The sequence below is a fragment of the Equus asinus genome, chromosome 30, assembly GCF_041296235.1.
Source record: "Equus asinus isolate D_3611 breed Donkey chromosome 30, EquAss-T2T_v2, whole genome shotgun sequence".
NCBI classification, from domain to species: domain Eukaryota; kingdom Metazoa; phylum Chordata; class Mammalia; order Perissodactyla; family Equidae; genus Equus; species Equus asinus.
In genome coordinates, this window is record NC_091819.1 from 23,430,688 (window position 1) to 23,458,682 (window position 27,995).

Genomic DNA, 27,995 nt, shown 5'->3' on the forward strand with positions numbered 1-27,995 from the left:
GCCCCGTGGCTGCAGTCAGCTGTGACGACGGGTGGGGAATCTGGCTGTGGGGAGGGGTCCTCAGTATGGCGGGCAGGGCCATGGCGACCCTCAGGCGGAGCCTGGCCTTCAGACTGACCGAAGACCAGGGAGGTTTGGGCCAGAAGAGGGGGTGGGAAAGCTTCAAGAGAACGCAACACTCTTCTCACCTGAGCTATGGAAGGAACTAAGAAAGTTCTAGATTAAACTAACCCCATGGCCTTTTGCAGTGTGAGGAGGAAGCCAGGCCAGGAGGGGGCCGGCAGGAAGCAGGATCAAATAAGACAGAAAGACTCAGGCACCTTTTCTCCATTCCTCAGACCTTTAAATCAGAAAAAAAGACAAAAAATACTCAACTCTAACAGTTCCCTGTTTTATTGCAATACATCAAAGTCTGGTTAATATTAAGTGATACCAACATAAAATATTGGCGAGGAGTCTTTTGTTACATTTTTGACTAGCCCACCTTAAATATTTCTGTGCAAAAGAATCCACACCATTGGTAGCAGAGAATCTCTGATAAAGTTCTCCAAGAGATCGAGGGCATGAAACCAAACGAAATGAAGTCAGAGTGACAGGAGGCCAAAGCAACATCTTCCCCCCTTCCACACACACAGTTGTCAGCATTATATTCTAAACCAAAAAATGATTACACCTAGGCCATGCAAAACTGTACAATAATATTACAATGAGAAAAAACTCTAAAAAATTTATAAAATAAAGGATATTACACCATCAAATAAAAAGGCAGGTCATCTTGTTTCCGTGAAATTTCAGGGTGGATTTGTTCCCATCCAACTCCCCCATAAGTGAAGTGCTCTCTGTGTGTGACGGGCCCGGGAAGGAAGCGCCGGCCTGCCGGCCAGTGCTGGCCCAGGGCCCTGGGATTGAGCAGGCTCCGCAGAGAACTCTGGGCTTGAGTGATCAGGACAGTCCTAACAGGAGAGAGGTCCTAAGGTGGGCTCAATGAAATGGCTGCGGCCTAGCTAATCAGGGGCTGGGCCGGGGGAGAGGAGGGGAGGTGCCCAGTTACGCCCCAGTTGTGCCCAGTGGAGTCGGGCGGTGGCCCAGTCTGACTGCTGAGTGGCCCCCTGTCCAGGAAGTGGACGGTGGCTCTACAAGACCCCGCTCAGCCAGAGACCACAGGCTGTCAGAGGCCAGCGAAGGGCCCTGCTGTCCCCAGGGCTGAGGGACGTCCGCCCACCCCTGCTCTGGCTTTTCTGTAATACCTGAGAGTCCACAGAAATGCAACTGGTCTTTCACAGAAGCAGACGTGGCCACTAAGCAACAAAATGACACGATTCTAACCGTAAGGAAGGCAGAGAGGCCGAGAGCCAGCCGGGGAATGACAGGTGGTTGCTGTAAACATAACAGGAATTTCAGATTCTTCCCTGAAGCTTGGGTACAAGAACTGCTCGGAAAAGTACCCAGATGGGCCCTTTGTAACTTCATCTCGTGGCCTAAAACTGCTCCCCGGGAAACAGCGTAAATCACTGAGCGTGGGGGTGGTGTGCGCGTGTGTGTAAGCACACGACTCGAAGTGAAATATGCTTTAGTAACCGTCTGACAAGCAGCAAGGCTGTTGTTTTTGGCAAAAAGAAATATATATCTGTATATATATAATTTCATACACCCAAAGCACATGACAAGATTAAATTAGAGTTCAGGGGTAGACAGCAAACTGGCTGGACACAGATAGCACCAAGTACCAATACCTACGGGCTGTGCCAGAAATGCTTCTCCGGTAATTTTTCCTTTCTCCTGAGAAGAGAAATGAGTTCTTGCTGCCATCTACATTTCTCAGATGTCCTGCCCGGAAACAAAGGGTGACTTGAGACAGCAATAGAACCTTTTCCGTGGGCTTTGTTGCTGATCCCTGAATGATCACTATGTTTTCTGTTGCCCTGAAACCCATTCCCCATCTTTTCAAACCCTTCTTCTCGGAAGCTTCGGAAGGGATTCTATTTCAGAGTGCAGACAAGCCCGGGGGGACGATTATTGTCCTGAGACAGTCCCCCTAAACTATTCCCTCCCGGCAGTGGGTCTCCCCCACAGTCCTGCTGTTAGAATCTAACCACACTTGGGGCTGCTCTATGACTGACAAGATCACTTAAGATTGCTGTGGAAAAACCGCAAAGTGCCGCGGGGCTGTCCACTGGGCTCACATGAACACGCCGCCCAGGGAGCGGGCAGGACGAGCCCTCAGGAGCCCCCTCAAGTGCCCTGTTGGGAGGCTGAAGGGTGTGACTCATTGCAGTGGAGTCCAGACTTCAGGTAGGGTTACATTTTGATCCTAAAAGCATCCTTTAAAAAAAATAAGCACCTACAGGCAACAAAAATTCACACTTAGTTGTCAAAGCTATAAACTGCCGTCCTGTGAATGTGGCCTGGGGAGGGTGGGGGAGGTGGGGAGGCAGGGTCAGGAGGAGAGGGGGCAGCTGGCCACAGGCGCTCAGCCCTGGCCGGTTCCCTCCTCTCCCCGGAGGGCCAAGTTCAAGGAGCTGCCAGAGTCACATGGCAATAACCAAACTCAAGGGCTGGCCCTTGGTATCTGGACGTACACAAGTACTGTTACGTGACATTTCTTTTCCAAAAGCAAAAAGAACGAGGAGATGGAACTGTGCGGTGAATGACGCCATCCAAAGTAAAGCACAGACCGAGTGCGCACCGAGCCCAGGCTGCTCGGACGTCAGCGTGGTCACCATCTCACCACCTCTGCGTCACCTTGGGCAACATAATCCCCACGTGGGATCCCTTCTCTCCTCCCGGACCTCAGGAGCCTTCTCCACAGAGCAGCAGCCTACTAACAGTCTCCGTGCCCCGCGCACGGGCTGGCACAGCCGCTCCGAGGCGAAGGCGTGAAGTCGGGCGAGATGGTGGCCCGGCCCCTGCCATTCCGATTAGGAGCTGCAGGAAAACTCTTCCATTTTAGCTGAGTTTGAAAGAAGACAGCAGAAAATCCTGTTTCTATTTCTCAGAGAAATTTAGATAAAAAGTAAAAGAGAGGCTCTCTTTACTTCCACGAGATATTTTTATTTCTACCTCTCTCTCTGCTCATGTGCTTAACTGGAGAAATGACTGGAGAAATAAGGTTCTTTGGGTTCTGCATCTCATTTCCTTGTGGTAATTAACACAGCAGGGATTCAAGTGGAAATGCACCTCACAACACGGTGCAGCCACTGGGAGAGGACGAGCTTACACCGGGCCACTTCCTGCCTGCGCCTGCGCACTGGGGCTGAACACGTCCAATTTTCTCCGGGTTTGGGGAGGAATACTTGATCAAGGCTGTTCAAGTCCTTGCATTTGAGCTCTTCTATTATTTGGTAACTAAACCCTTCTTCCCAGGCTTCTTGGAGGAAGCTGAAGCCACCCTCACAAGACCCCTCTGTGAGAAGCCGGCTGGGCTGGGGGACAGACACCTCCCTGCAGCTAGGGGCGGGGGGCGGGGGGACCAGCCCAGGAGAAAAGCATGACCCTTTGTATGGCCTTTCAGAAGCCAAGACGTTCCTTGTGTTCTTTCAGAGGGAAGGGATCAGAAGGTGACAAAATTGCATTTCTATATTCATCCATGGAAGATACCAAAAAATAACAAAAAATGAGAAATGTGGTTGAAATTCAACTACTAGAAAAAGAAACGTCTTGGATGGAAGTAAATCTGCCTTTCGATGCTGCTGCTGAAGAGGATTCAAATGTCCGAAGTCTGGTGCTGGGTCTACTCCAAACCAGTGACGCCACAGTCCCGGGACGCCTCCTAAAGCTCCAGGTGACAGGGACTCGAGACAGGGCACTAAGGGCTCTGAGCTCTCCCTCGACCCCCTTCAGCTGGAGGCCTTTCTGCCTTTTAGATTACTTTTAGATTACTCAGCTGGAAAGCAGACAAGGAACAACACATTTCTTTAAATTAAATGATCTCTCTCTTATATATGCATCCATCTTTCGTTGAATACAAGATGCTTCTTTTTACTATGTACATTCAGTATTTAACCTCTACATTTGTGTATTTATTTAAACTCTGTATTGTAGTAAAATATGCATTGTTTTCACTAATAAGGATTTCCTGGCACTGATCAGTCAACACGGGCGTGGGTGCTGAGCGTGCAGGGCGGCCGCTGCAGGCCGGCCCAAGACCCCTGTGCCACCTCGGGGCTAACGAGACTACTGTGAGAACGACGCTGTCTAATCTTATTCCTATCGCTTACATTTGTGTAATCTGTCTACTGAAGCTACCTTTGGGGGAGGGGTAAAATATCATGGAAAGCAACTCTAAGTGTATGAAATGAGATCAACATCAATCTAAGCTGCTCGATGAAAGGCTGCCTTTAGGGCTGCTGTTGAGTCGAGGGGGGCGTGGATCTGCGAGTCCTGTGGTCAGGATTCCTCCATCCCCACCCTGCCACTGCGGCCAGCCTGGGGCGTGTCCAGGCAGAGGTGGAGAGGAGAAGAAAGGGAGAGGAGGCGGGTGGGACTGCCGTCTGCGGTCTGCGGTCTGCGCCCCGCGGCTCAGGGCTCCCAGCCCCCGCGGTCAGTGCTCTCCAGAGACAAGCTCTTGGTCTTCCGGGGCGACACGGGGCTGGGTGGGCTGCTCAGGTTGGAACTGTTGGAAGCTGTGGAATGCCTGGGAGAATCAGAGTCCTGTAAGGCCCAAAGGAAGATGTCAGTGAGAAGCAGAGGGCGGGAGGGGCTCAGGTCACCATGGGGCCCCGCCCACCACCCTGATCTGACGTGATGTGCCCTTTCTGTTGTCAGCACAAAGCCCCTTTTCTGAGCTGAATCCGAGGCACGGAATATAACAAATGCTCACAGTCCTTTCTGCAGGCCTTTAGAAACGCAGGTCATTTTCACATAAAAGCTATTAGAAGTCTGAACACCTCCAGGGAAATCGCAGTTTGCAACCCAAGAGCCTGGCTGTGCCATCCCTGGCCAAGAGGGAACGGAACTCCTGCTGCAGCCGAGGCCGCTCCCGAGGTAGACAGATCACTTCGGTAAAGGCACTAGACTTCTTGATACAGCATTTCTCCAAGCCCGCCTCCAGACGCTGCTGCCACACCCGCTCCACTCACCTCTCCATCAAAGTCCCTCGCTGGGGCATCACTTCCTTGGTCCATGCCTCCGGAAGACAGCGAGCCCTCTGATGGGGAGGGCATGGGCTGCCGCTTCGCACTGTAGCTTCCTCCAGAGAATTCTCTCTTTAACGCACTGCCATTCTGTGCAGATGACCCTACAGTACAGCATTCAGGTGAAACTTTATACGTTAGAAGGAGGTGGGCCTTTAGGTGTACAGACTGCCGAGATGACCGCAGTGGTCTTCCCACCACCCAGGTGATCCTCCCCAGTGTGGAGTCCTTCAATGACAGACAGTGAGTCCAGCTGTGGGGCTTGGCCGCCCAGTGAGCGGGCAGCACTCTCAGGGCCGCCTGCCTGTCCACTCCCTGCTCGAGCCTGGACTGCCGTCTCCCTCCGATTCCCAGAGAACCAGTCGTTCAAGTCTCCACCTACGTGCTGCCTGACTGCGTCCTTCCCCTCCCGGAGCCCCTAGCGCGTGTTTCCCCATCTCCTTCATAGCATTTACGGTATCATATCAAGTTATGAGCCTCCCGTTCTCCTAATGCATGGTCGTTGCCTGTCCAGGGCCCAGCACAGGACCTGGCACACAGCAGGTGCTCAAAACACACGTGCTGGCTGACAAAGCAGAGAACAGCTCCCAGAACCCGAGACCATTCCACCTGACGCACAAGCACCACTCAGCTGCCGGGAACTTTCACAAAAGAACAAACGCGAGAGAAGCATTTTCATTACACAGGGCAAAGCCTGAGATGCAAAAATGAGGGAGTTTCTTTAAAATCACACTCTGGTCTGAGAGTTGGGTACATAAAAGGGGGGCCAGCAGCACCGAGAGGCAGAAAAACGACCAAAAAACCTTGGAAACAGTGGGGTACTGCTAGTACCTATTCAAAGCTCTCTGCATTCTTTAGTATTTAATTTTTGCTTAAAAAATGTTTTAATCTTGCTGAGCTTCAATATTAACTGCTCAGAAAAGACTGTATTGAGGTTTTAGTACAACTATAAGATACAGATCGTGGTTGTTTCAACTTTTTGCTGGTTTAACAAATCCCAATTTAGTTTTTTTCCACTAAGAATTCAAGGAAAATGTCAGAAGATGACTGTGTGGAGCATTTGTGCCTGCTGACCACCAAACACAGCACCTTCCCAAGCAGGCAGCATCGAGGCCGCCTGTGGAGGCCCGGCCGTGGTGGCTCCAGGCGGCCTCCCGTGAGGCTTGGCTGCAGTCCCAGCCCCGGCCGCATTTCCTGGCCACTGTCATTTGCTTATGGCGGAGGTTCCAACACTGGCCAGATACTGTTCGTTATATTATGGAGCTTTAAAAATATCAAGGCCTGAGCCCCATCTCAGACCAATGACAGCAGAATTTCTGATTTAACTTTTAAAAGCACTTCTGATGATTCTAGAAGGCATCTCGGGTTGAAAACCACTGACTTAATCTTCCTGCCTAGGGGATCTGCTCCCTCTCAGCACTCCAGCCAGTTTCCAGAGATGTCCGTCCCTAGACATGTTCTGATTTTGTTGCTATGTTTCTTGGACATATACATATATATTTTTGGTGTGGATCTTCTGTCTCCTTCAATCACAACCTGCTTGAAGGCATAAGTCCTTTTTCATGGTTTCTCTTCCAATTCCATGCCTACTTCAGCGCTCGGTTTACCAAAACTGTAGTGTAAGTTATTATTTTTTAATTTGTCATTCTGAGTAGAAAACCCAAACCACCAGAGACTTCTGCTGCTCTGCTTATGGACTGAGGTGGAAGGAACTTGACTTCACGTCATGAAGCCATCGTGAGTCTGGCTTCGGAAGATCCTGTGCTTCTGGGTGTGGAGACTGACAACATGGTCCCCTGTTTCTTCTTGTCTCTCTCTTGGCTGGCTGTCCTTCTGGAAACCTTTTCCAGGATCTGGCTATTCCCGAAGCCAGTAGGAGGCACTCTATAAATAGCAGATGCCCCTTGGAATTCCTCTCACCTCTGTACAAACAGCTTGCAACCAAGAATCTCAAGACGGCCAAAGCTGATCGCTGTGTTACAGGCTTTGACAGGAATCTGGGGCTGGCCCCAGTGTGCAGCGTGCATGCTGTAACAGTGATGGGGACCTGCGCCTCAGCACTCCTAAGGAGATGGCCGACTCGGCCCTTTAAATCTCTGTATTATGCTGCAATTCCACAAATTCAAAAGCCCTGAAAATCAAATGTTTTTTCATTAAGTTTGGCATAAACTCATATGGTAGCAAACCCAATCCGAACTGACTAGAAGCTGATGATAGACTTTATTTTCAAAGACTACATTTATTTATATGTTTATAGTGTGACTAGTCATAAATTTTGCTGTGAAAATGTTAATATGTTTGTGGGTGTTGTCCCATATCTCGCTGGGAATGCAACATAACATACGGTAGATTCCTTTCTAAACTATAAAAAGGAAAATATGAATTGTGAAAACAAACAAACAAACAAAAACACCATCTGGCGCCCAGGGTTCTGCGTAAGGGACCACGGACGTAACTATTACTCTTGTGATGCTTTCTTTGCATCTCACATCTTGATAACTTATGGTTAGTTATAATTTAAATACACTATCTTATCTAGCCACCTTTAATAAAAAGATAAAATGTTTGTCATTTTTCCAATTGGCTAGAGTTTTTCATTGTGGTCAGGGCTACAAACTGGTTAGAGATGATTTTAGGAGATAACGGTAAGAAAGACGCCAGTTGTGCCCTTCGACTCCTGCTCGTCGACTGGAAACTCCTGGAAGCCTGCTCTGTGGGTCTGCAGCAGGCACCTCTTCCCGGTACTCACGCCCGGGGGAGTCCCCTCCCCGCCGGGCCGGTGGTCTGGGCGTCACAGCACCCTGCAGAGGCGATGGTGTGCCGCTTCTGAGGCCAGGTTATAAAGACTGCTGCCTTCGTGTCTGTCTCTCGGGTCACCTGCTCTCCGGGGTGCCAGCGCCACGTCACGAGGACTCAGGCGATGTACGGACAGGCCCATACTGGTGACGAACAGGGGCCTCCCACCAACACAGCAGGCAGCAAGGAACAGAGGCCTACCAACCACCCCGTCAGTGAGCCGAGAAGCGGATGCTGTGGCCACGGTCGAGCCTTCAGCTGACGGCGGCCCTGGCAGTCGGCTTGACGGCAACCTCCAGAGAGACTCTGATCCAGACCCACCAGCTAAGCCACTCCCAGAGATAATAAATGCTTGCTGTTTGAAGCTTCTCAGTTTTAGGGTAATTTGTTCTACAGCAAAAGATAACTACCACAGCACAACTCAGCTCTGTGCTGCCAGGGCCTGAGAACAATAGCTGGGTGCAAGGCAGGGGCTCACAGCACGCTGCTGAGTGAGCACAGGTGCAGGAGACACTCAATCTGCACCAGGACGCTTCGACTCCAACAGCGAATGCTCAAAAATACGAGCAACAGATACGTGTTTTCACTGAACAACTTTTAACTGTGAACTGGACCCAGGGCAATCGTTTCTCTCAGAACTCAGTGGTGAGGAAGGGGAGAGAGGTTCCATTAGTCATGACTGGCACATGTCGGGGCCGCACTGATGTGGCACACTCTGGCTACATGCCCTCGGGTCTCCAGGCCAATGCCAGGCAACTTTTGAGAAAGTGACAGGCAAGCAGCCCTTGGCCAAGAACAGTCTCCCCAAATCAGAAGCTGCAATGACCGTCTGATGACCTGCCTCACTGCTCCTACTGCAGGAGCTAGCAAAGAGCTCAGCGGATTCAGTGAGAGCAAACTTTAATTCCATTTATCAGCCAAATATCCCATCCGTACATTCCTCTCATTCTGCAGTAAGCAGCTGTTAGCATCCTGGGTACTTTTATTCAGGTAAACAGTATCTTGTGACACGCCTTCCCTCCGCTTCGTCCCTACTGAAAAGCTATTCCTGGGCAGCAGCAGGACATAAGTCCACCACAGGGCAGTTTGCTCTCTAGGGCCCCTTAGCTCAGGCTTCCGTGCAGAAGGATAGAAAAGACGTGCTGCAGTTCAGGGTAGAAAAAAGAGAAGCTAATACAGACTGCGAGCTGTCTGAAGGCAGGTGCTCGGGCATGTACAGCCGCACCCCTGCGCCTCGGCAGAAGAGCTGATACCTGACGGGTCCTCAGAAATGTTCACTGGATGAATGATGAACGTTATCTTGCTTTGTGGCAAAAGGGCGTATTCTTGAACCTGTTCCTGGCCCTCTTTCAGTTAATCGAACATGCTAACGTTTTCCCTACGTTGGGACCTTTGTGCATGTGCGGGACGTCCTCTCAAACCTGGGTGAATGGCTGTGAGCACTCTCATTCACTGCTCTGGTGGGAAACCAGCAGGAGACCCAGGCGTCACCTTAACTCTTCCCTCTCCCGTACCTTCCCACAACTAATTCATCAGCAAGTCTTCTTGCTTCTGCTTCCGAAAACATACCTGGAGATTATCTGCTTCTCTCCGTGTTCTGCAGCTCCCCAGGCCCCATCAGTTCCAGCTCCCACTTTATGCCTCCCACCAGGATGCTCACTTCCATGCTTGCCCACCTCTAATCCATTCTCCATTTGGCAGCTGGAGGGATCTTTTTAAGAATGTAAATTGATACAGAGGCTGGCCCTGTGGCCAAGGGGTTAAGTTCGTGTGCTCTGCTTCGGTGGCCCAGGGTTTCGCTGGTTCGGATCCTGGGCACAGACCCTACACACTGCTCATCAAGCCATGCTGGGGCGGCGTCACACATGGTAGAACTAGGACCTACAACTAGATTATACAACTATGTACTGAGGGGCTTTGGGGAGAAGAAGAAGAAGAAAAAAGATTGGCAACAGATGTTAGCTCAGGGGCCAATCTTAAAAAAAAGAATGTAAATGGATAAAAGTCCTTCCCTACTTAAAACTCCTCAGAGGCTTCCCGTTGCCTTTTCTTTTCTTTTTTGATAAGGAAGATTGTCGCTGAGCTAACATCTGTGCCAATTTTCCTCTATTTTTTTTGTCGGATGCTACCACAACATGGCTTGGTGAGCAGTATATAGGTCTGCACTCAGGATCTGGACCTGCGAACCCTGGGCCGCCAAAGCAGAGTGTGCGAACTTAACCACTATGCCACCGGGCCAGCCCCCACTGCATTTTTAATAAAATAAAAGATGTCTTACCTTGGTCTTCGGGTCCCTGCTTGATCTGACCTTGCCTACCTCTTGTGCTTTACTTTCCGTGACTCCCTGACCACTACCAGGTAGCCACACTGGCCTTCCTTCAAGTAGCAAACCTGACTCAAACAAGACTCCACCCCTAGGGAGGGCACGGAGTTTCCTCAGTATGAATTCACCCCGGTGTGAACTCACACCAGCTTCCCCTGCTGTCCCCTATCACTGCCTCCTGCCTTTCCTTCAGGGCATCTCTGACCACAGTTTGTAGCATTATTTGTCTGTCTGTCCCCCAGATGGGCTGTGAGCTCTGAAAGGACTCCATGACTATGTTTGTGACAGCTGCACTGGGCTCACCGGGCACCCAGAGGGCTGAGACACTGGAGCCACTGCTAATGCACGGGGGCACCCGAGTGGGTCAGGGAGAACACGTGAGCCCACAGGACTCGGGGGCAGCACCTTCCTGCAGGCAGGGCCACTTACTTGCTGACAGGCCACTGCTGGCGCTCATGGAGCGACCGGGTTCAGGGCGGGATTTGGTGATAGATGGAATGCTGACTGAGCCACTGAATACTGTCCGACTTTCCTGAGGCCGAGGGTTCTAAAAACAAGAGAGAAAGGAAAATTCTTCAGTCAGAGAGAAGCTGATTTCCTGCAGACAGTTCTCGTCTTTATTATAATTTCAAGAAATAAAACTATCTTCACCAGAGTGATACAGAACAAGGAACAGATTATCTAACCCCTCTTACCCACAAAAGTGCTTTTTAAAGCCCTAAACAGAACTAAACAGAAGCAAACCTCACCCCAAGCCAGGTTAAGTGTTTATCCTTACGCTTATTCAAATACTTATCAACAAGTAAGCAGTTTTTCCTCGTGAGAACAGTAAGTAATGGTTACCCAGTTAGAAGTGACAGTGAAGTTTAGAATTACATGGACATTTGCAGATAACTGAAACAAAGCTTTCTACGTATGAGAGTTTTATTTGCTCAGGATAACTCAGTAATTGAATAAGCCCATTTGGAGGAAAGTCAATTAAAATTACATTCTTCTCAAGTGAATGTTTTACGGGCATGATACTGAACGTGCCAATTGCACGTTCCCATCCCCAGTCGCCAGGCCTCCCTGCTGCCGCAGAGACAGATGGGCACTGAGAGCAACATTCACGGCCTGGGTGGAGCGACTTAACTTGGGCCTCTTGGCTTGAGTAGCTTCCCATCTAATTATGGAATGGTTTTGGTGTCCAAGGTAGGAAACGGGCCTGGAGTGTGTGGAAGCCACGCACACCTAGAGCTGGTGTGAGGACAACAGAGAGCACTTGGCCTCCTTGACGGCCCCAGCCTTTTCAGACCAGAACGGCCGCCACCGGAGGAGAGGTTGTAGCAAAACAACTAATGCCGGGCCAAACTGAGCAATCAGGAAATACACACTAGGAATGCTGGAAAACCCCAAATCACACATTCTGAAGAATCACACCTACTGAAAGCAGGCTGGTTGGCTGGCCCCAAATTCAACTACCACCATTTTGGTTCACATATCAAATTTGCAAAGTCCATGTAATTCTTAGTGTGTTATTTGTTTAAAGCAAATGCTTTACCCTCTTTTCTCTAAGAAAATAAAAAACTTAAAACAGAAACAGTCAGTGCTAGCATTTCAGCATTTGCGCACACAGCAGCAACCCTCTAAGACGCCAGCAGCATGCGCACAATGCAGCAAAGGAAAGCTCAAAAGAGATGGGAATATCAGTTTCAACTTTAAATTTTTATTGTTTTTGCTATAACCCTTCAGATACCTTGGTGGTGTCCTTTTCTATAAAACAAACCTACCTTAGAATAAATGGCAAAAATTAAGTCTATTAAAACATACCAGCAGTTTAGTAACACTGACTGATGAAGTAATGAAAGAATGATACACAGAAGATATGTTTTGTAATAGTTCATCATACATTTAGCTGAAGTTCAACTTCATTATAAAGTGATAGGAATCTGAAGCCTCTGGTCCTTCTCATGTACAAATATGCTCAAGATTAGGGTGAAACTCGCACTGACAGCAGTGTTTCTATTTATAGATGACTAACTTAAGAACATTTCCACCATCTTTTATATGAAAAAATTCTCGACTGATTAATTTATACAACATCCCTCTGGAATACACTCCCTGCAATCTGTTACCAAGCAAACAGGCTCATTTCATCACAGTTCACCTTATTTTGTCAAATAAGACGTTTAAATGACATTACAGTTTAATGCCAATGCCAATGGCACTAAAAACATTATAATTTAGAATAATTTTAGAATACAAACAAAAATACAAAAATAAACTTCTCATCCTACAGTTAGTTTTCTTATTGGAAAATTACTATATATACAAATAAAAAATTGATATGACTATTTTTCTAAGTCAGAAGTCACTATAGAAAATGGGCATGCGTGATACAATCCAAATACTTTATTATCTTCAAAACTTAAGAAAACGCTCCCTTATTAGTGTCAGCATACATCTCTTGATGGAAGTGTGGACATTCAGCTTAATGGCCACCAGCTTTCCATCCTGCTGCAAAGCCCCTGGTAACAAAGATTGATGGCGGAAAGGAAGGGACTCACAGCAGTGCCACGGTCCTTCAGAATGCAGCAAGCTGTGTGTTTTTCTCTTTGATCTAGTTTTCCTATCTTGGATCCTGGCTGGAATTGAAGGCCTATCAGCAACTCAAGGATTACGAAGACTATCTTCTTTTTGCAATTTTTGCTGTTACTCATTAACACTGCTACACTTTTTACTTCGAAGATTTTTAAGCTTTTCAAGAAGGAGTTCGTCGTAGACAGAAGGCCCGTGGTTTGGTCTCACGACAGACTTGACTGTATTTAATTCCACTAAATACAAAACATTTCTCTGAACTTAACTGGTTCTAGGGTAATGAACCGTAAAAATTTCAGAAATTCTGGGATCCCTTTTTTGTTTGTTTTAACAGAATAAAGACCCATTCAGGGGCTATTTCTTATGAGGATATCTGTAATGAAAAACATCACGATGGGAAAATAATCTAAACAGAGAAAAACTTGCAATACTATTTCAAAAACAAAACTGAAATCCTCCCAGTCCTCATCTTTTTCCTCAAAAGAAGAAACACAACAGAACTGGAAGAAAGAGGAGGAGGAAGAGGAAGAGCAGGAAGAGAAGTCTGGCGAAAGAGAGAGAGGCCAAGGAGGACGGCCCTGGGTGAGCCCTCAGCAGTGTTACTCATGAAGCCAGGCAGGGGCCCGCACGTGGTTAGTACAAGTTAACACTGACTCAGCTATCCGTACCCGCAGAGTCATAAAGCTCGGTGTACCGGGGACAGAGCACAGAGACGGGGAGCACTCAGGGTATATGGAGTCAGGAGAGAGAAACTTTTCGGCAGAATTAACAGTCATGTGATAGATGTGCTCAAAGTTGATCGGGGAGGAGATCAGACCGGAGTGATGATGAGGGGATGGATAAGGGAAACCTGGCTAGCAAAACAACAGGAAGAAGAACAAAGGTAATGAAAATGGATTCGCTAGTTATATGTGACATTTCAGACAACATGCGAGTAGAAAAAAGCACACAAGTATCTCACATCAGAACTGAATCCTTCATGAAATACTTGCAGGCCTCAGAAAGTTCAATTCCATAATCCTCTCGCCAGTTACTTAAACAGCTGATTTGCAAAAGATCATTCACTTTATAAAGTTATTCTATTACTCTTGTCAAGTGAGTATAAACTGGACTTTCAGAGATGCAAGGAGACTTCCAGAGTTGAGTTTAGTATTATCTTATGTGATAGAATCAAACATGGCAAAAATCTACTAAAAAAAATGAAGATAGAAAAAAAGCAAGAAATAGTTAAAGAAAACAAGTGAACCCACAACCAGCCTCTCATTAGAAGTGTTATAAAACTGCTTCTTTAGAAACCTAAAACCATTTCCTGGTATTTGTAGACCTGTGGTATGTGTTCGCTTTTAGGGATCTTATTTTCCTATAACAAAAATAGTGATAACTGTGGAATATACTAATTATTGGTTTACCTGTAAGCAGCCCAACCTTATCTCCATTCAGATACCCAAAAGAACACATCTTTTTTGTTGTTTTTTCTTTTTGGTGAGGAAGATTGGCCCTGAGCTAACATCCGTGCCAATCTTACTCTATTTTGTATGTGGGATGCCACCACAGCATGGATTGGTGACCAGTGTGTAGGTCCGCCCTCAGGATCTGAACCCATGAACCCCAGGCTGCCAGTGCAGCATGTGAAATTAACCATTGTGCCACCAGGCCGGTCCTCTAAAAGAACACATTTGATTTTACCAAGGGAAAAATTTCCCTTCAATGTTCAGGTATACTAAAAAAAATGAAATTATGTAATACTAAACATACAGAAAAAAGAGTTGAAGCCAAGGACTCTCAGTTTTTCTGATAAAACAACTTCTGAATATTTGGGAACTGTCACTCAGTACCCAGTCACTTTCTCTATTGGGAATTTTCAAGGTTCAGTTCTTGAAGAACAACTACGTTTCCAGATAACATTCTGCCATCCTCTTGTTAGGGGCAGGGGTTGAATGCCTTGCTGGAGAGAAGGCTGACTGAATTTATGTTCTCATGAGTTGAGATGAGCTTGCTTTGTTAAACAAATATCTGGTAAATTACGTAGTCTTAAAAGAAAGGCTCCTGTGTAAGATATTGTTTTAAATTTAGAGATGTGAGTAAAATCAGTACTTTCTAAGGCTATTTCCAAAAAGAGAAAAAAAACGACTGATGTAAATGTCACTTTGACCTTAAGAAGCAAAATTACTACTTAAAGCTCCAAGAGGTCATTGAGCCAGAAATTTTATCTTAATTAACAATTTTAGGAACGGGTAAAGGCTAGGAGAAATGTTACGTGCTAAAAGTAAATCTTCTGGAGGTAAAATATTATCTTGCATTCAACTGGAGAAAAATCTGCCCTTTATTACCAGCATCCACTGTGAAAAAACGTAAATGACAAAAAACTATTGAAAGAAAACGAACACACTGTGTACTCTGAAGACATACTTGCTGCTTTATATTAATTGCTTACATTCTCTCGGCTCACTAAAACACACACGAGAGGTTCACATTGGATATAGATGAAAGGGAAAACAACGACTCCCTTACTATCTCTTCCATCTTCATGAGGCAAACCACCCTAGTTCACCATCATTTTGGTAGAAAGGAAACACAATTAAGTTTCTAAAGACAGCCAATAAACTCTGTTAAGTTTATAAGTAATTCACAGGAAAGCAATATTGATTTGAATAAGTTAAAACATAAAATGTCTGGGGTACATGCTCTTTGCATGGGTAACAACACGTAGCATTGGTATTTAAAAGCTCTTCTTATACACGTTAACATTGGATGAATTTAATTCATCTTAATTTTTGGAAATAGTTCACTAAACATAGATAATTCCATTTTGGTGGAAAGAACATATTAAAATCTGAGGACATATTAAAATATCTCAAGCTTCTCAATAAATATATATACACACAGATATACTCATGCATATTACTGTTTCTTTTTCAGGCATGCATATTATTGTATTGTTTACCAGTGTCTACCCCAAGATAAGCACGGTTCTGGGCAGACAATAGATCGAGAAATGTTTGTTAGGTGATTAAATGGATGCCTATGAAAAGCCCCAGCATGTATATCCTTTGCTTGTGAAAGGAAGAAAGTCAGGTGAAGATAAAGTAAGGCTGTGAAGAACAGGAATTCAGACACATAGCATCTTTGATGGAATACTACATGGACAGGTGACGAAACAGGTTTCAAAAATGTACACCAACTTCTTGTCCTGAAAATACAAAAGTGCTTACATGATAAAACATGAAAGGAATGGAAGGAACATTAAAAACTGCATTGCATTACTGGGCAAAAAGTCACTTGTGCTGACACAAAGAACCAACAAGGCGGTCACGGGTTAAAAAAGTCAGTGACAACAAAAACTGAAAATCAGGAGGTCTAATGGGAATAAGTAGCCGGCACAGAAGGCCATGGGTCATGGGGTCAAGAGGGGGATGAATCTTTGGGAAATGCTATCTGAACTTGTTTTGCTCAGTAACAAAGACTAGACCTTATTTTGAGCAAAAACATAAACCAGAGTTTTCTTTTACTGTAAGCGGAGGGAGGTGAGGGGAGAAAGGTGGAGTGAGGAGGGGTGCTTTGATGTCAAAGTTCTTACGATGTTTGCAGTTTGACATTTGCTTCACGTGCCTGTTCAGGGTACTGCAGGAAGACCGAGTCTTCCTGTGCAGGAAGGTCTGAAAGGATTCTGGAGCACAAGCAAATTGATTTTCACCTGATGGCAGAATACCAAACAGAGGAGTCTTTTTATTAAATCTTGAAACTACTTCACCTTAAGAAAAATACTGTAATGTGTGGGCTACAATAGAATTTATAGAAAAATTTTCTATGCTGCTTCTTGCTATGTTGTTAGAATATATGATGAAAGCCATGTATTTTTTTGTGCACCAAAATGAAGCAAAAGTGAAAGAAATTATAATTTTAAAAGGATAATACCTACTAAAACGTCGTTAACTATTGAAGAAATTTTGTATTTGCTGATGTGTTGTTTTGCAACATATGTATGTGTTTGAAATTTGTATCTCCCTATTCCTCCACAATGCTAACTACACATCAGGTGTTGAAAAACTATTTACTAACTAAATTTCAAAAAGTTTCATTAAAATAGTACATAACACTTGATCTATCAAATATAAGCTATAAATATTTAAACATATAAAAAATAAAAAGTTGAAATGTTTATCATAATTAAAAAATTCTCTCTCCTAAGGTGCTCTGAACCTGACATTCTAACTCCCAAGAAGAAAAACGACAGAGGCTTGGGACTGTACAGTCATGTTACGTTTATTCCTAAGAATAAAGGGAAACCAGACTGAGGACATTAAGCAAACGTTCAGAATGGGAAAGAAGGGAGAAAAATTTGAAATCTCATTCCCAGGCAAAAGCCAAAAAAGTAGTATAACTTTTAAATGTGATAGATAAGTACCACAGTTTAATATTTAACATGTTCAGCCTTAAATTTTTGACTTAGTTTTAACTACTATATCAATATTAGTTGTAATGTTTTTTGCACACTTTCTTTATATTTACCCAATACAGCTAATAATAATCCCCATTCCAAAAGGGTAAATGACTCCTGTGAGTGATCTGAACTCCTCCAAGGAATGAGAAGTACTACAAGCGCACAATAACAACATCCGGATGATGATGAAACAACGATGCATGAGAACCTCACCTTCACTCACACACAGGCCAACTGCTTAACTGGGATATTTCAATGGGGAACTCAGACTCAAATAAATCCAGGCTTTTTGTTCCTCCCATGAAATAAATACTACTTTTAAAAGCTTAACTGCACATCAAACCATATTATCTATCATTTTTTCTGTCTGTGACAGATGTTCCTATCTTCTATCACAGTAGAGGTACTAATGTGGGTAATTAAGACAGACTTCCTGGGGCTGGCCCTGTGGCCGAGTGGTTAAGCTTGTGTGCTCCACTTCGGTGGCCCAGGGTTTCGCCAGTTCGAATCCTGGGCGCGGACATGTCACCGCTTGTCAGGCCACGCTGGGGCGGTGTCCCACATGCCACAACTAGAAGGACCCACAACTAAAATATACAACTATGTACTGGGGGGGCTTTGGGGAGAAAAAAGGGAAAAATACAATCTTTAGAAGACAGACTTCCTTAGAAAGAGCTTCTGGTCAAGAGTCATAAATCATCTCCCAAATAGCCATAGTTTATAAATCATGCGTGAAATTCTGTGCAAAATCTAGACGCTACTATAACAGATCAAAAGGGTCATATTAAAGTTTCAATACTTTGTTGAGAGTACTATGATACTAAAATGTTAAGAATAAGCAGAGCCTGGATAATTAGTTAATTTCACTAATATTCTTAATCTCAAAATAATAGATTCAAGAATCAAATCTTCACTTTGTTAACAAACAACAGTTTTCCTATGTTGTACTTTTTTCTGTAAGACTGAACAGGCAGCATGTTTATGACTGGGTGAAGGAAAAATATTTAACTTCACAATCAGATGAGAGGTGTGACCATTAATGACCAAGCCAACGTGGTTTTCTGGGAGGAAAAAAGGGCCAAATACCTACTGAACTGCTAAGTCTTAGTGAAATTTTAGTAATTTGGTAACCAAGTTCTGAATCTTGGGAGAGGTCCTCTCCAGATCTGGCAGTTTCTTCTACCAACAGTAGTAAATCCATGGATGAGAGACGTTTATAGAGTATGTAACTAAATAAGAACTTGGTATGTTTGGTTTTTGATAGATGTCTAAATTTTATGTTTTTTTCATCAAGTGTGTCATCATGCATCGTACACATATTGTGATAAACTGACATAACCCTTGCCTCATTATGCCAATAAATCTTATCTATGTATATATTTAAACACATAAATATTTACGTACACACATATTCTCCCCTGCCCCCCTAACCCTCAACCCCACCGATGTGCACATTCACTCTCCTTTCTCTTACCATGGGCAGGTCTTTTAGGATCTGTATTCCATCTCCCGGACCCATGTGTGCTATGTGGTTAAAATTAGTTGGGTTAGAAATTAACTTATTTCTCATTTCTGGATCTCGTAGCATCTCTCTGTAAGATAAGACACCTGTTTAGACATTTTTCCCCATGATCAATCTAGATAACTTTAGAAAAAAATTAAGCATTTTTTTCATAAAAATAAAACTATGAAATCATGTTAATAAGGACAGAATTAAAATAATAGAATAAACTCAATTAAAAATTTACTTAAAAGATTTTGTTTTAACAGACATTTCTCCAAAGAAGATATACGGATGGCCAATAGGCACATGAAAAGATGCTCATCATCGCTGATCATCAGGGAAATGCAAATCAAAACTACACTGATATCACCTTACACCCATTAGAATGACAAAAATATCTAAAACTAATAGTAACAAATGTTGGAGAGGTAGTGGAGAAAAAGGAACCCTCATACACTGCTGGTGGGAATGCAAACTGGTGCAGCCACTATGGAAAACAGTATGGCGATTCCTCAAAAAATTAAAAATAGAACTACCATACGATCCAGCCATCCCACTACTGGGTATTTATCCAGAGAGCTTGAAGTCAGCAATCCCAAAAGTCCTATGCACCCCAATGTTCATTGCAGCATTGTTTACAATAGCCAAGACATGGAAGCAACCTAAGTGCCCATCAACAGATGACTGGATAAAGAAGATGTGGTACATATATACAATGGAATACTACTCAGCTGCAAAACAGAACAAAATCATTCCATTTGCAATAACATGGATGGACCTTGAGGGAATTATGTTAAGTGAAATAAGCCAGTTAGAGAAGGATAATCTGTGTATGACTCCACTCATATGAGGAATTTAAAAATGTGGACTAAGAACAGTTTAGTGGCTACCAGGGGAAAGGTGGGGTGGGGGGTGGGCACAAAGGGTGAAGTGGTGCACCTACAACATGAATGACAAACATTAATGTACAACTGAAATTTCACACGATTGTAACCTATCATTAACTCAATTAAAAAAAAGGCAAAAAAAAAAGATTTTGTTTTAGATTTTAAATAAAAGATCTTATGATTGTGGTGGGAAAATGGAGAGGGTTCTTTTAGTGCTTGGATATCAAAGAAGTCTACCCTATTTTACAGGTAATTCTGACCGTTTTATGTATTTCTTTTAAAATACTTGATAATACTTCAGAAATGTTTTTATACGTAACTGGAAATACTACAAGCCTATTTCTGTTTGCTCTGAAGAGAACAGGTAATGTGAAGTTCTTAGACATACAGAGGTTTACTATATGCACAGATATGCTCTATTATGCTCTATGCTTACATTACAGAAAGGTCCACATTCTAAAAATTGTAACTATTCCATACACATTGAGAAACGAATCAAATTACACTGAGAAGTATTCTCATTATTGCAGTTTTTAACACCATAGATGACCGACAGATTTTCAGAGACCAGATTTTCCTTCCACATCAAATGCAGTATTACGACCAAACAGTCCTTCCAATGCTACAAGCGTGTGTGGGTGACGGGCATAAATTAACTCCACCTCCTCTGCTGCATCCTCTCCTCTTCTGGGACTCGGAAGGAGTAACGCCGCTTGTTGTTAATGTTTCTCACCATTTGTTTCCGACTATTATCGGACGTTTCAGGAACTACTAGCTCATCCCCTTCTGTAAAAAAAATACAAAGAATAATGATGTTCTTTAAAGTGCTAAAATGCTTTTTATCCATTAGTCTCCAAGACAGTACAAATATCAGTTAATTGTACAAGTACGTAATCAAGCATAAATGATAAAATTATTTCTACATATTAAAACATTTCCTTTGCAAGATCCAACATGCAAGATGTGGTCCTTACTAGGAATTGTGCTCCCACTAGCTTCCTTTACTAAAGGTCAGAATCTGTCGTTACTTCTACTCTTCTGATCTTGAGGAGAAAGGATACTTAACTGTATACATTTAGCAGTCCAGCACACATCTTATTCTATTTCAATTTTAATACCTATAGGTGAACAAACTTTCAGCCATGGGCTCCCAAAACATGCTGGGATATGTGAACATACTCTAAGAATAAGAGACAATCGTAGCTATACACCACGATAGATGCCATTAGGTAAGGAAAAAGAGAAAAGGCAACCTTTACAAGTTTTTAACACCCAAAAAGCTAAAGTGAGAAAAAGAAGGTGGGGAGAAGCCAAGTGGGGCTGGAAGGCAGGCCAAAGTTGATAATTAGTAAAAAAAAAAAAAAACCCAGCATTCTCCCCATAGTGTCGTAGCTTAATCAGACTGCTTTCCTAATGACCAATGTGAAAAGGACAGAATTTTCAAAGTGGATGAGAATATGAAACACAATTCCGGAATCTGAGAATTGTGAGGATGAAGCATGTGTTGGTGTGTTGCGATGGCCATGGGAGGTTTCGGATAGCCAGAGGGCTGCAGGAGCACTTTGAGCTCCTGAGAGATGGAGGAGAAAGCAAGACAGAAAAAGGACCTCTGGGAAATGGGATTTCCTCCCCTTTTCAAAGGACAAGACAACTGCATTGAAATTTTGGCAGGTCTTCCTTCTCTAAGCTCTACCTTGACTCTCAGCCTAGAGCAGAAAGATGGAAGCCCAGGAAAAGACAAGTTGGAAGAGGTGTCACCCTATAGACACAAACTGGGTAATGCACACAGTTTATGATCATCATGATCACACACAGTGAGAACAGAGTGAATCCAATGTTATACAAATATTCGGAATTCCTCTAAGAAATAGATCCAAAATTAAATACAGGGTCTTGGAAGTGAGGGGCCTAAAGCTTAAGTTTCATTAGCTTCATGGCGAATCCATCTGTGAGTGGGAGTCCCTTCTAAAACCTGAGTATCCTGTCTCGAGTCATCCTGGAATATCCTCTGAGGTCAGGTCTACTCCTACAGTCACCAGACTGGATGCCAAGAAACCTCCAGTGCCAAGCGGATGCACCAGAGCATCCAACCTGAGGCCCAGCAACGTGTCCGTGTACTTCAGTACTTAAAAACAAAACAAAAATGACAAACCTTTGATAGATTTCTTTTGGCTAGTAGAATATATAAATTTATTGGAGAATACGGGGGAAAAAGCATAAAGAAGATAATAATCACACTACTGAGAGAGAACTGGTATAAACATTTTAATGTGTTTTCTTGACGCCAATGTTTTCACTTACGTTTAAATCAATTTAAATTATTATTTTAAATACATAATGTACCATAAGAACATCTTCATTAAACAGATCCACCACAAAAGATCATAAACTTACGAATACCTTTGCTACACAGAAATTTGTTGCTAAGACATGAAATTAGCTTTATTATATGGAAGAGACCATTATAATAATATTTGTTAAAGTGAGATTTTAACTGTTCAGGTCACTCTGACTGGCAAACATTTCATTTTAATTGCACATGGACAGGCTCCCTGGCCGGGACTCACCCCACAACTCTGGACACTGCCCTGCTCCTCGTAACCCCAGGGCACCCACTCCCTTCTCCTGATTCTGGGCACTCCGGGGACTCTCCTCTCTTCCCTGTTTCTGCCGCTCACGTTGTCGTTAGCACTTCAGAAGCTCTAAGCCCTGTGCGTTGGCAGTAGATGTATTCCAAAGTCCCCACCGGGACTCTGGATGGGTTTTCATAATTTTAGTGGTACAAATTTTGGTTAGGTTCTACAGTATTAAAAACACAGAAGATATATTCAGCTATACTTTACTTACCTCGGTACTCCACAGAAAAATAACAAGGCAGGTCAGAAAGAAATATTTTGCTTGTACGGCTACGTGAGCTTAACAGGATGACTTTTTGTCCAGTAGTTTTATTATACTGAGAGAGTATGATAGTGGCCAAGATAACAGACTTTGGAGCAAGATACAGTTGAGGGAAAATCTGGGCTCTGCCACTTATTATCTTTAGGCAGTCAGCTTAGAGAGGACATTTCCATTGAAGCTATCCGATTAATGTGTATTTTCTTACCTGCCATCTTATTTTTGAAATATATTAATCTAATTGTCTCCAACCCTAAAAGATTTAATGATCCTTCACTGTTTAAGGGTCGGACCTAAAATAATAAAAAACGAAATTAGTATTTCAAGAAAACCTTCAAAACTTAAGTCTAAAACTTTTGGCCTATTTATAAAGCACATACTATTAAGATCTTTAATTTATCCTTCCCCTTCAAAATATAGCCTTCACAGAAAATCAACAAAAAATGAACCTTAGTTCTGACTGGAAAGGTACAGAATTATCTAATTTGAACAAAGTTTAATAATAACATTTTAAAGAAAGAATATTCTGGGCAAAAATAAAAAAAAGTAGAAATACATTTAAAACTTAAATTTGACTTTTTAAAGCCATTAGTGACCAAACGATTATACTAAGATATCAACACAGCTACTTTATGAATCTTACTTGAACTAAATGTACATGAAAGACAGAAAGGAGATTGTGCATCATTGGGGAAAGGAAGGACTGTCAACAGATGGTAATGGAACCGCTGGTTATCTACACGGAGCAAATGAAATGGAATCCTCGCCTCACACCATACACAGGAAATCAATTTCAAACGGATTAAAGATATATAAATGTAACAGGCAAAACTTTCAAACTTTTGAAAGAAAATAAGGGTCATATCTTTCTAATCTTGAGGCAGGAAAGAGTGTCTTAAATGGGAGAAAAAAAGATAAACCTAAAGGATGAGAAAGATATTTTTAACTACTTTAAAATTTCTAACAATAAATTTTTAGCAAGACAATATAATTTATTGTTTTCTTATAACAATAAATGTTCAGCAAAATACAACATAAAAATGAATAGAAACTCACAAATGGAAAAGATTTACAACACCCATTACTAAGCCAGTATCTACAATATATAAAGAATTTCAATAAATCAATAAGAAAAAGATGACCAATCAAACAAAAATCACTTATTATGGTTATAAAACTATGAATTCTGGCAATGGCAAATATCAGAGACAATGTGGCTCAGTAAGAACTCATATACCGAGTGGGAGTGTCAACTGGTACAATTACTTTGGAAAATAATTTGATGTATCCTGTAAAGTGGAACACTTGCATTCCCCATGTCCCATCAATTCCGTTCCTAAGAATATGACTTAAGGAAACCACTGCACACACGAACCAGAAGACAAATGCAACAATGTTCACAATAGCAAAAAGCTGGGTCAATAACTCAAATGTCTGCTAATCAGAGAACTGATAAATAAATTATGATCTATTTACCCAACAGAATATTTTATAGTAGTGACAAGCAATAAACTTTTAAATAGTATGTGTAATAACATGGATGAATTTTAGAAACACAGTAAATGCATGAAGAAAGCAAGGCAGGAGATGACATACAACATAACATTATAATCTCAAATGCAAGAAAAACTGAATATATTGTTTAGGCCTATGAAAATATGCAAAATTTTTTGTATTTTAAGAAAAGCAAGGGAAATGATAAACACACCATTCAGGATAGTGAATTTCTCTGGGAAGAGGCAGGGGTATGGGATGAGGGAAAAGTACACAGGTGGACGCAGTGATATTGATAATGGTCTGCCTCTTAAGTTAGGAGGTGGGTTCATAAGTGATCAGTTTATTATTATGTTTCATAAAGGTCATATATTCTTTCATGCATATGACAAAATTCACATGATAAAAATAAAATGGAAAACTAATTGAAACCAGCCAAAACTTACAAACTAGAGTACGATATTAAGTTGTTTCATATGATGTATTTACAAGAGCTTTTTTCATTGTTGATGTGGTTTAAAATTGGGGCAGATCTTGAAATATCATCTTGGCTACTTTATTTCCCCTATTCCTCTAAACCCTGTCCCTCAACTAATGATACATGCTACATATCTACATGAAACTAATACTCTTCAGATTTGCAAAATAGCTGTTCTATACTTGTAAAAATTCTCTTTATGTTATCAAAGGGAAATATTAAAGGAAAATATTATTTTATTAGGAATATGTGACATCTTTATTTTTTAATCATGAGATACTTAAACACAGTTTTGGTTCCAAATTTAATCACTTTTTCAGCATGTGAAATCTGTCTCAGAGGATTTAAAATTGCATACCATTATGTGAAAAACAGCTATAATTAAGAAAAATATACTCCCTCAGAGCTCCTTAAACTAAAGAGGAAGATAATACTGACATTCCAGGTTCTAGGATATATTCTATTTGTTCATTATGATAATAATCATACTTTATATAGTGAAACTAATTGTAATAAAAACAATATGATGTTGAGCTATCTATAAAATTAAACAGCTTGATTTTTTCTTTACTATGTTTTTACTCTTAGCTAAGTCCCAAATTATCAATTACATATACCAAAAAATTCTGAATTCATGAAAAACAACTAGTCACATCAGTGTTTCGCTCATTAGTTCGCTTAGCCCACATTTTAATGTTATCTTACCTTTTTGAGGGGGAGAGTCTGAATCCATTCCATGGAGTTCACATCAAAGATATCGACCGCGTTCTCACTATACACTGAGAGATAGGGTGCATTGTAACCTGGGAGAAGGGGGAGGGGACAGTTGGCTGGTTACTGCAACTATTAAACCCAAAACATTTTGAAAGATCTTTGCTAAACAACTGTAGAGTAGAATCCCACCCAAATCCTGTTCTTCTCATATGGTAGTCGTCAAAATATTTCTGAAATAAACAGAACATAAATCACAGATGGGGAGATTGTATAGCCATTATAATACAAAAGGATTCTGTTAACACCAAGGGTATGATATTCCCTTACCCAATACTAGTTCTATAAAGAATTTCACTACATTTTAAAGTACTTGATTCCTAAAGCCAAGCTATTGACAGTAAAACAAACTTACAAAGTAGCGAAATCTTTAGGTAGGAGTTCTAGTCACAGTTATGAAGGTACGATAAAGGACCTGGCACAGTGACATGAGCAGGGGAGATGCTCCGTATACACTTATGGAGAGGATAAACATTGATAAATGGTGACACAAGCAAAGAGATTAAATGATTTACTTAAACTAAAATTATGAATTAAACTTTTGGCAGAGCTATTCATAAAACCCAGATATTCTAATTCTTACTTCACATTAGAAGTAATACTTGGAATTAATATCTGATTAGGTTACAAAACAGCATTCATTAAATATGATGCCATAGACAGGAGTATATTTTTCAGAAGAAACAAAACATTAAGAGTAATCAAGTCTGGGTAGGCAGGATTAGAAGTATTTTTCTTTTGTTCTTTTTTTGTGTATTTTTAAAATTTTCTGTAATAAGCACGTCTGGCTCTCCTAAGCTTTCTTCTACTAAATCTTACCCTCCACTGTCCCCATACCCGTCACTCCTCCTATCTTGTCACAGTGGAAGAGGCTGCACTCCTCCTGCCCCAAATCCTTCCTCAGGTTCTGAATTCCACCCTCGCCAGCCTTCTTGAGGAACTTCCTCTATTTCCTGCGTTTACCAGACAGACAACCTGCCCTAGCCCCCTAGTGGCTACTTCCCTTCAGCATTTAAACACACTCAAGTGTCTTTCACTAAAAACAAAACACTTTGGGTTAGATACTCCTACGTGCCTATGGAACTCTGAACTTCGCTGTCATAGCACAGATTCTCCTGCAACTTCTGGTTTGCTCATGGACCCATCCTCCTGCACTCCATGTTCTGTGAGGGTGAGACTGTCTATTCTGCTCATTGTTCTATCTCGTACAGCGAAATGCACATGACAAGTATTCAACAAGTTATTGTTTTAATCTTTCTTGAAAGAGTACAATAGGCAATTTTAAGTATCTACCCATCTAGGTAAAAACTGAATAACACTTCCTATAGATGTGACATTATACCTTTACATCACCAATTAAATAATTTACTTAGTAACTACTTCTCCGGAATAAGTCTTATGAGCTATTAAGGTTCACAAGCACTATATTTCTGGGGACCATGAAGGTAACTATTTAGAATTATTTCAAAATACAAGAACATGGGTTAACAAATCCATCTAAGTAAGATATTCCATAGAAAGATTAGCTTTAATTATGTGCATGTTAATGTTGACCTTGTAGGCTTACGTCTAAGTACATATGGTTACTTTACATAAAGAACATAACTAACACTTAGGAAAAACTTTAAGGATGACCTAAAATAATAACTTGTTATTAACAATGAATACATATAGGAGATGAAGTAGAAGGAAAAAGAAAGAGACAGAAAGATAAGAACCAAAAGTAAGAGAATCTTACAACAAGAGGAAGGATTTGCTGGCCACATCAACTCCTGCTGTCTAGATCTTCGGCCCTGGCAGTCGGTATATATACCAATGCTGTTAAAACACAGCAGGTACTCTTTACTGGAGATCTCAACCGCGCAGATGGCATCCATTGGTTGATGTGCAATAAATGACAGTGTGTGGTCGTTTGAATGGAGCATACTGTACGGACTTCCTTCTCCATTCAAGGGGTATCTCAGAAATCCTGACTGGAATCCCACACAGAGTTGTTCACTGAAGATGGCCATCCACTGGACATTATATGGGACTTGAATTTCCTTAAATTTTCTGTGACGGGTCTTGCTCTGAAATAGTTCATAACAGAGGACCTGCCTTTTCATAGCCACACACAGGCATGTAAGAGCTCCGTGGCGCACTCTTCCAGAAGTTATGGTTTGACACCCTTTAGTTTCTGCCAGCTTATAAAACTCAGTCTCTCGCCCGTCCAAAGCTGACAGAGGAAAAAGTCGGACATGACGATTTCGTCCTGAGATCACAGCAACAAGCTGATCATTTGGAATGAGTTCAATCTGATGAATCTTCTTATTGTCACCAACTCTAATAATTTCTATGCAAAAAAAAATAATAAGTCAAACGCAAAATAATGTTTTGTTTACTTATTAATCATATATTCCAATTATACTCAAAAGGATATAAATCAACTTAAAATAAAGACACAGATACACATAGAGAAGAATTAGAGATCAGAAAAATTAGAAGAAGAAAAAGGAAGATAGTTATACCTATTATAAGATAATTTAGCCCACCTATAGTAAGGTATTAAATTCAGCGCTGAGATTTCTGGTAGCCAAGGCAAAGAGTTCCTGTGTGACAAAGCATGCCAGATCTTCAAGAAAAACGGTTTTTACTGGCACTAAATTCTAAGGAACTTTACCATGGAGTTCCCATTTTAAAAAAGTTATTCATATTTCA

General features: G+C 42.2%; 1 protein-coding gene across 13 annotated transcripts in view; it reads right to left on the bottom strand.

The window, feature by feature from the left end:
• Positions 1 to 377: 377 nt before the first annotated feature.
• CDC42BPA (CDC42 binding protein kinase alpha) overlaps positions 378 to 27,995 on the bottom strand; it is a 321,871-nt gene continuing 294,253 nt past the window's right edge. For 7 of the 13 annotated variants that reach the window (XM_070501686.1, XM_070501682.1, XM_070501680.1 and 4 more), the window contains 9 exons: positions 27,037 to 27,630; positions 25,233 to 25,330; positions 22,764 to 22,848; positions 20,323 to 20,446; positions 18,744 to 18,861; positions 13,497 to 13,682; positions 10,681 to 10,798; positions 5,079 to 5,236; positions 378 to 4,650 (listed from right to left, as the gene is read on the bottom strand). In XM_070501686.1, the coding sequence (XP_070357787.1) occupies positions 4,519 to 4,650; positions 5,079 to 5,236; positions 10,681 to 10,798; positions 13,497 to 13,682; positions 18,744 to 18,861; positions 20,323 to 20,446; positions 22,764 to 22,848; positions 25,233 to 25,330; positions 27,037 to 27,630 (1,613 nt within the window). In that variant the 3' untranslated portion in view covers positions 378 to 4,518. The remainder of the gene's footprint in view (positions 4,651 to 5,078; positions 5,237 to 10,680; positions 10,799 to 13,496; positions 13,683 to 18,743; positions 18,862 to 20,322; positions 20,447 to 22,763; positions 22,849 to 25,232; positions 25,331 to 27,036; positions 27,631 to 27,995) is intronic. The other 6 variants (XM_070501689.1, XM_070501687.1, XM_070501691.1 and 3 more) reach the window with 1 other exon arrangement.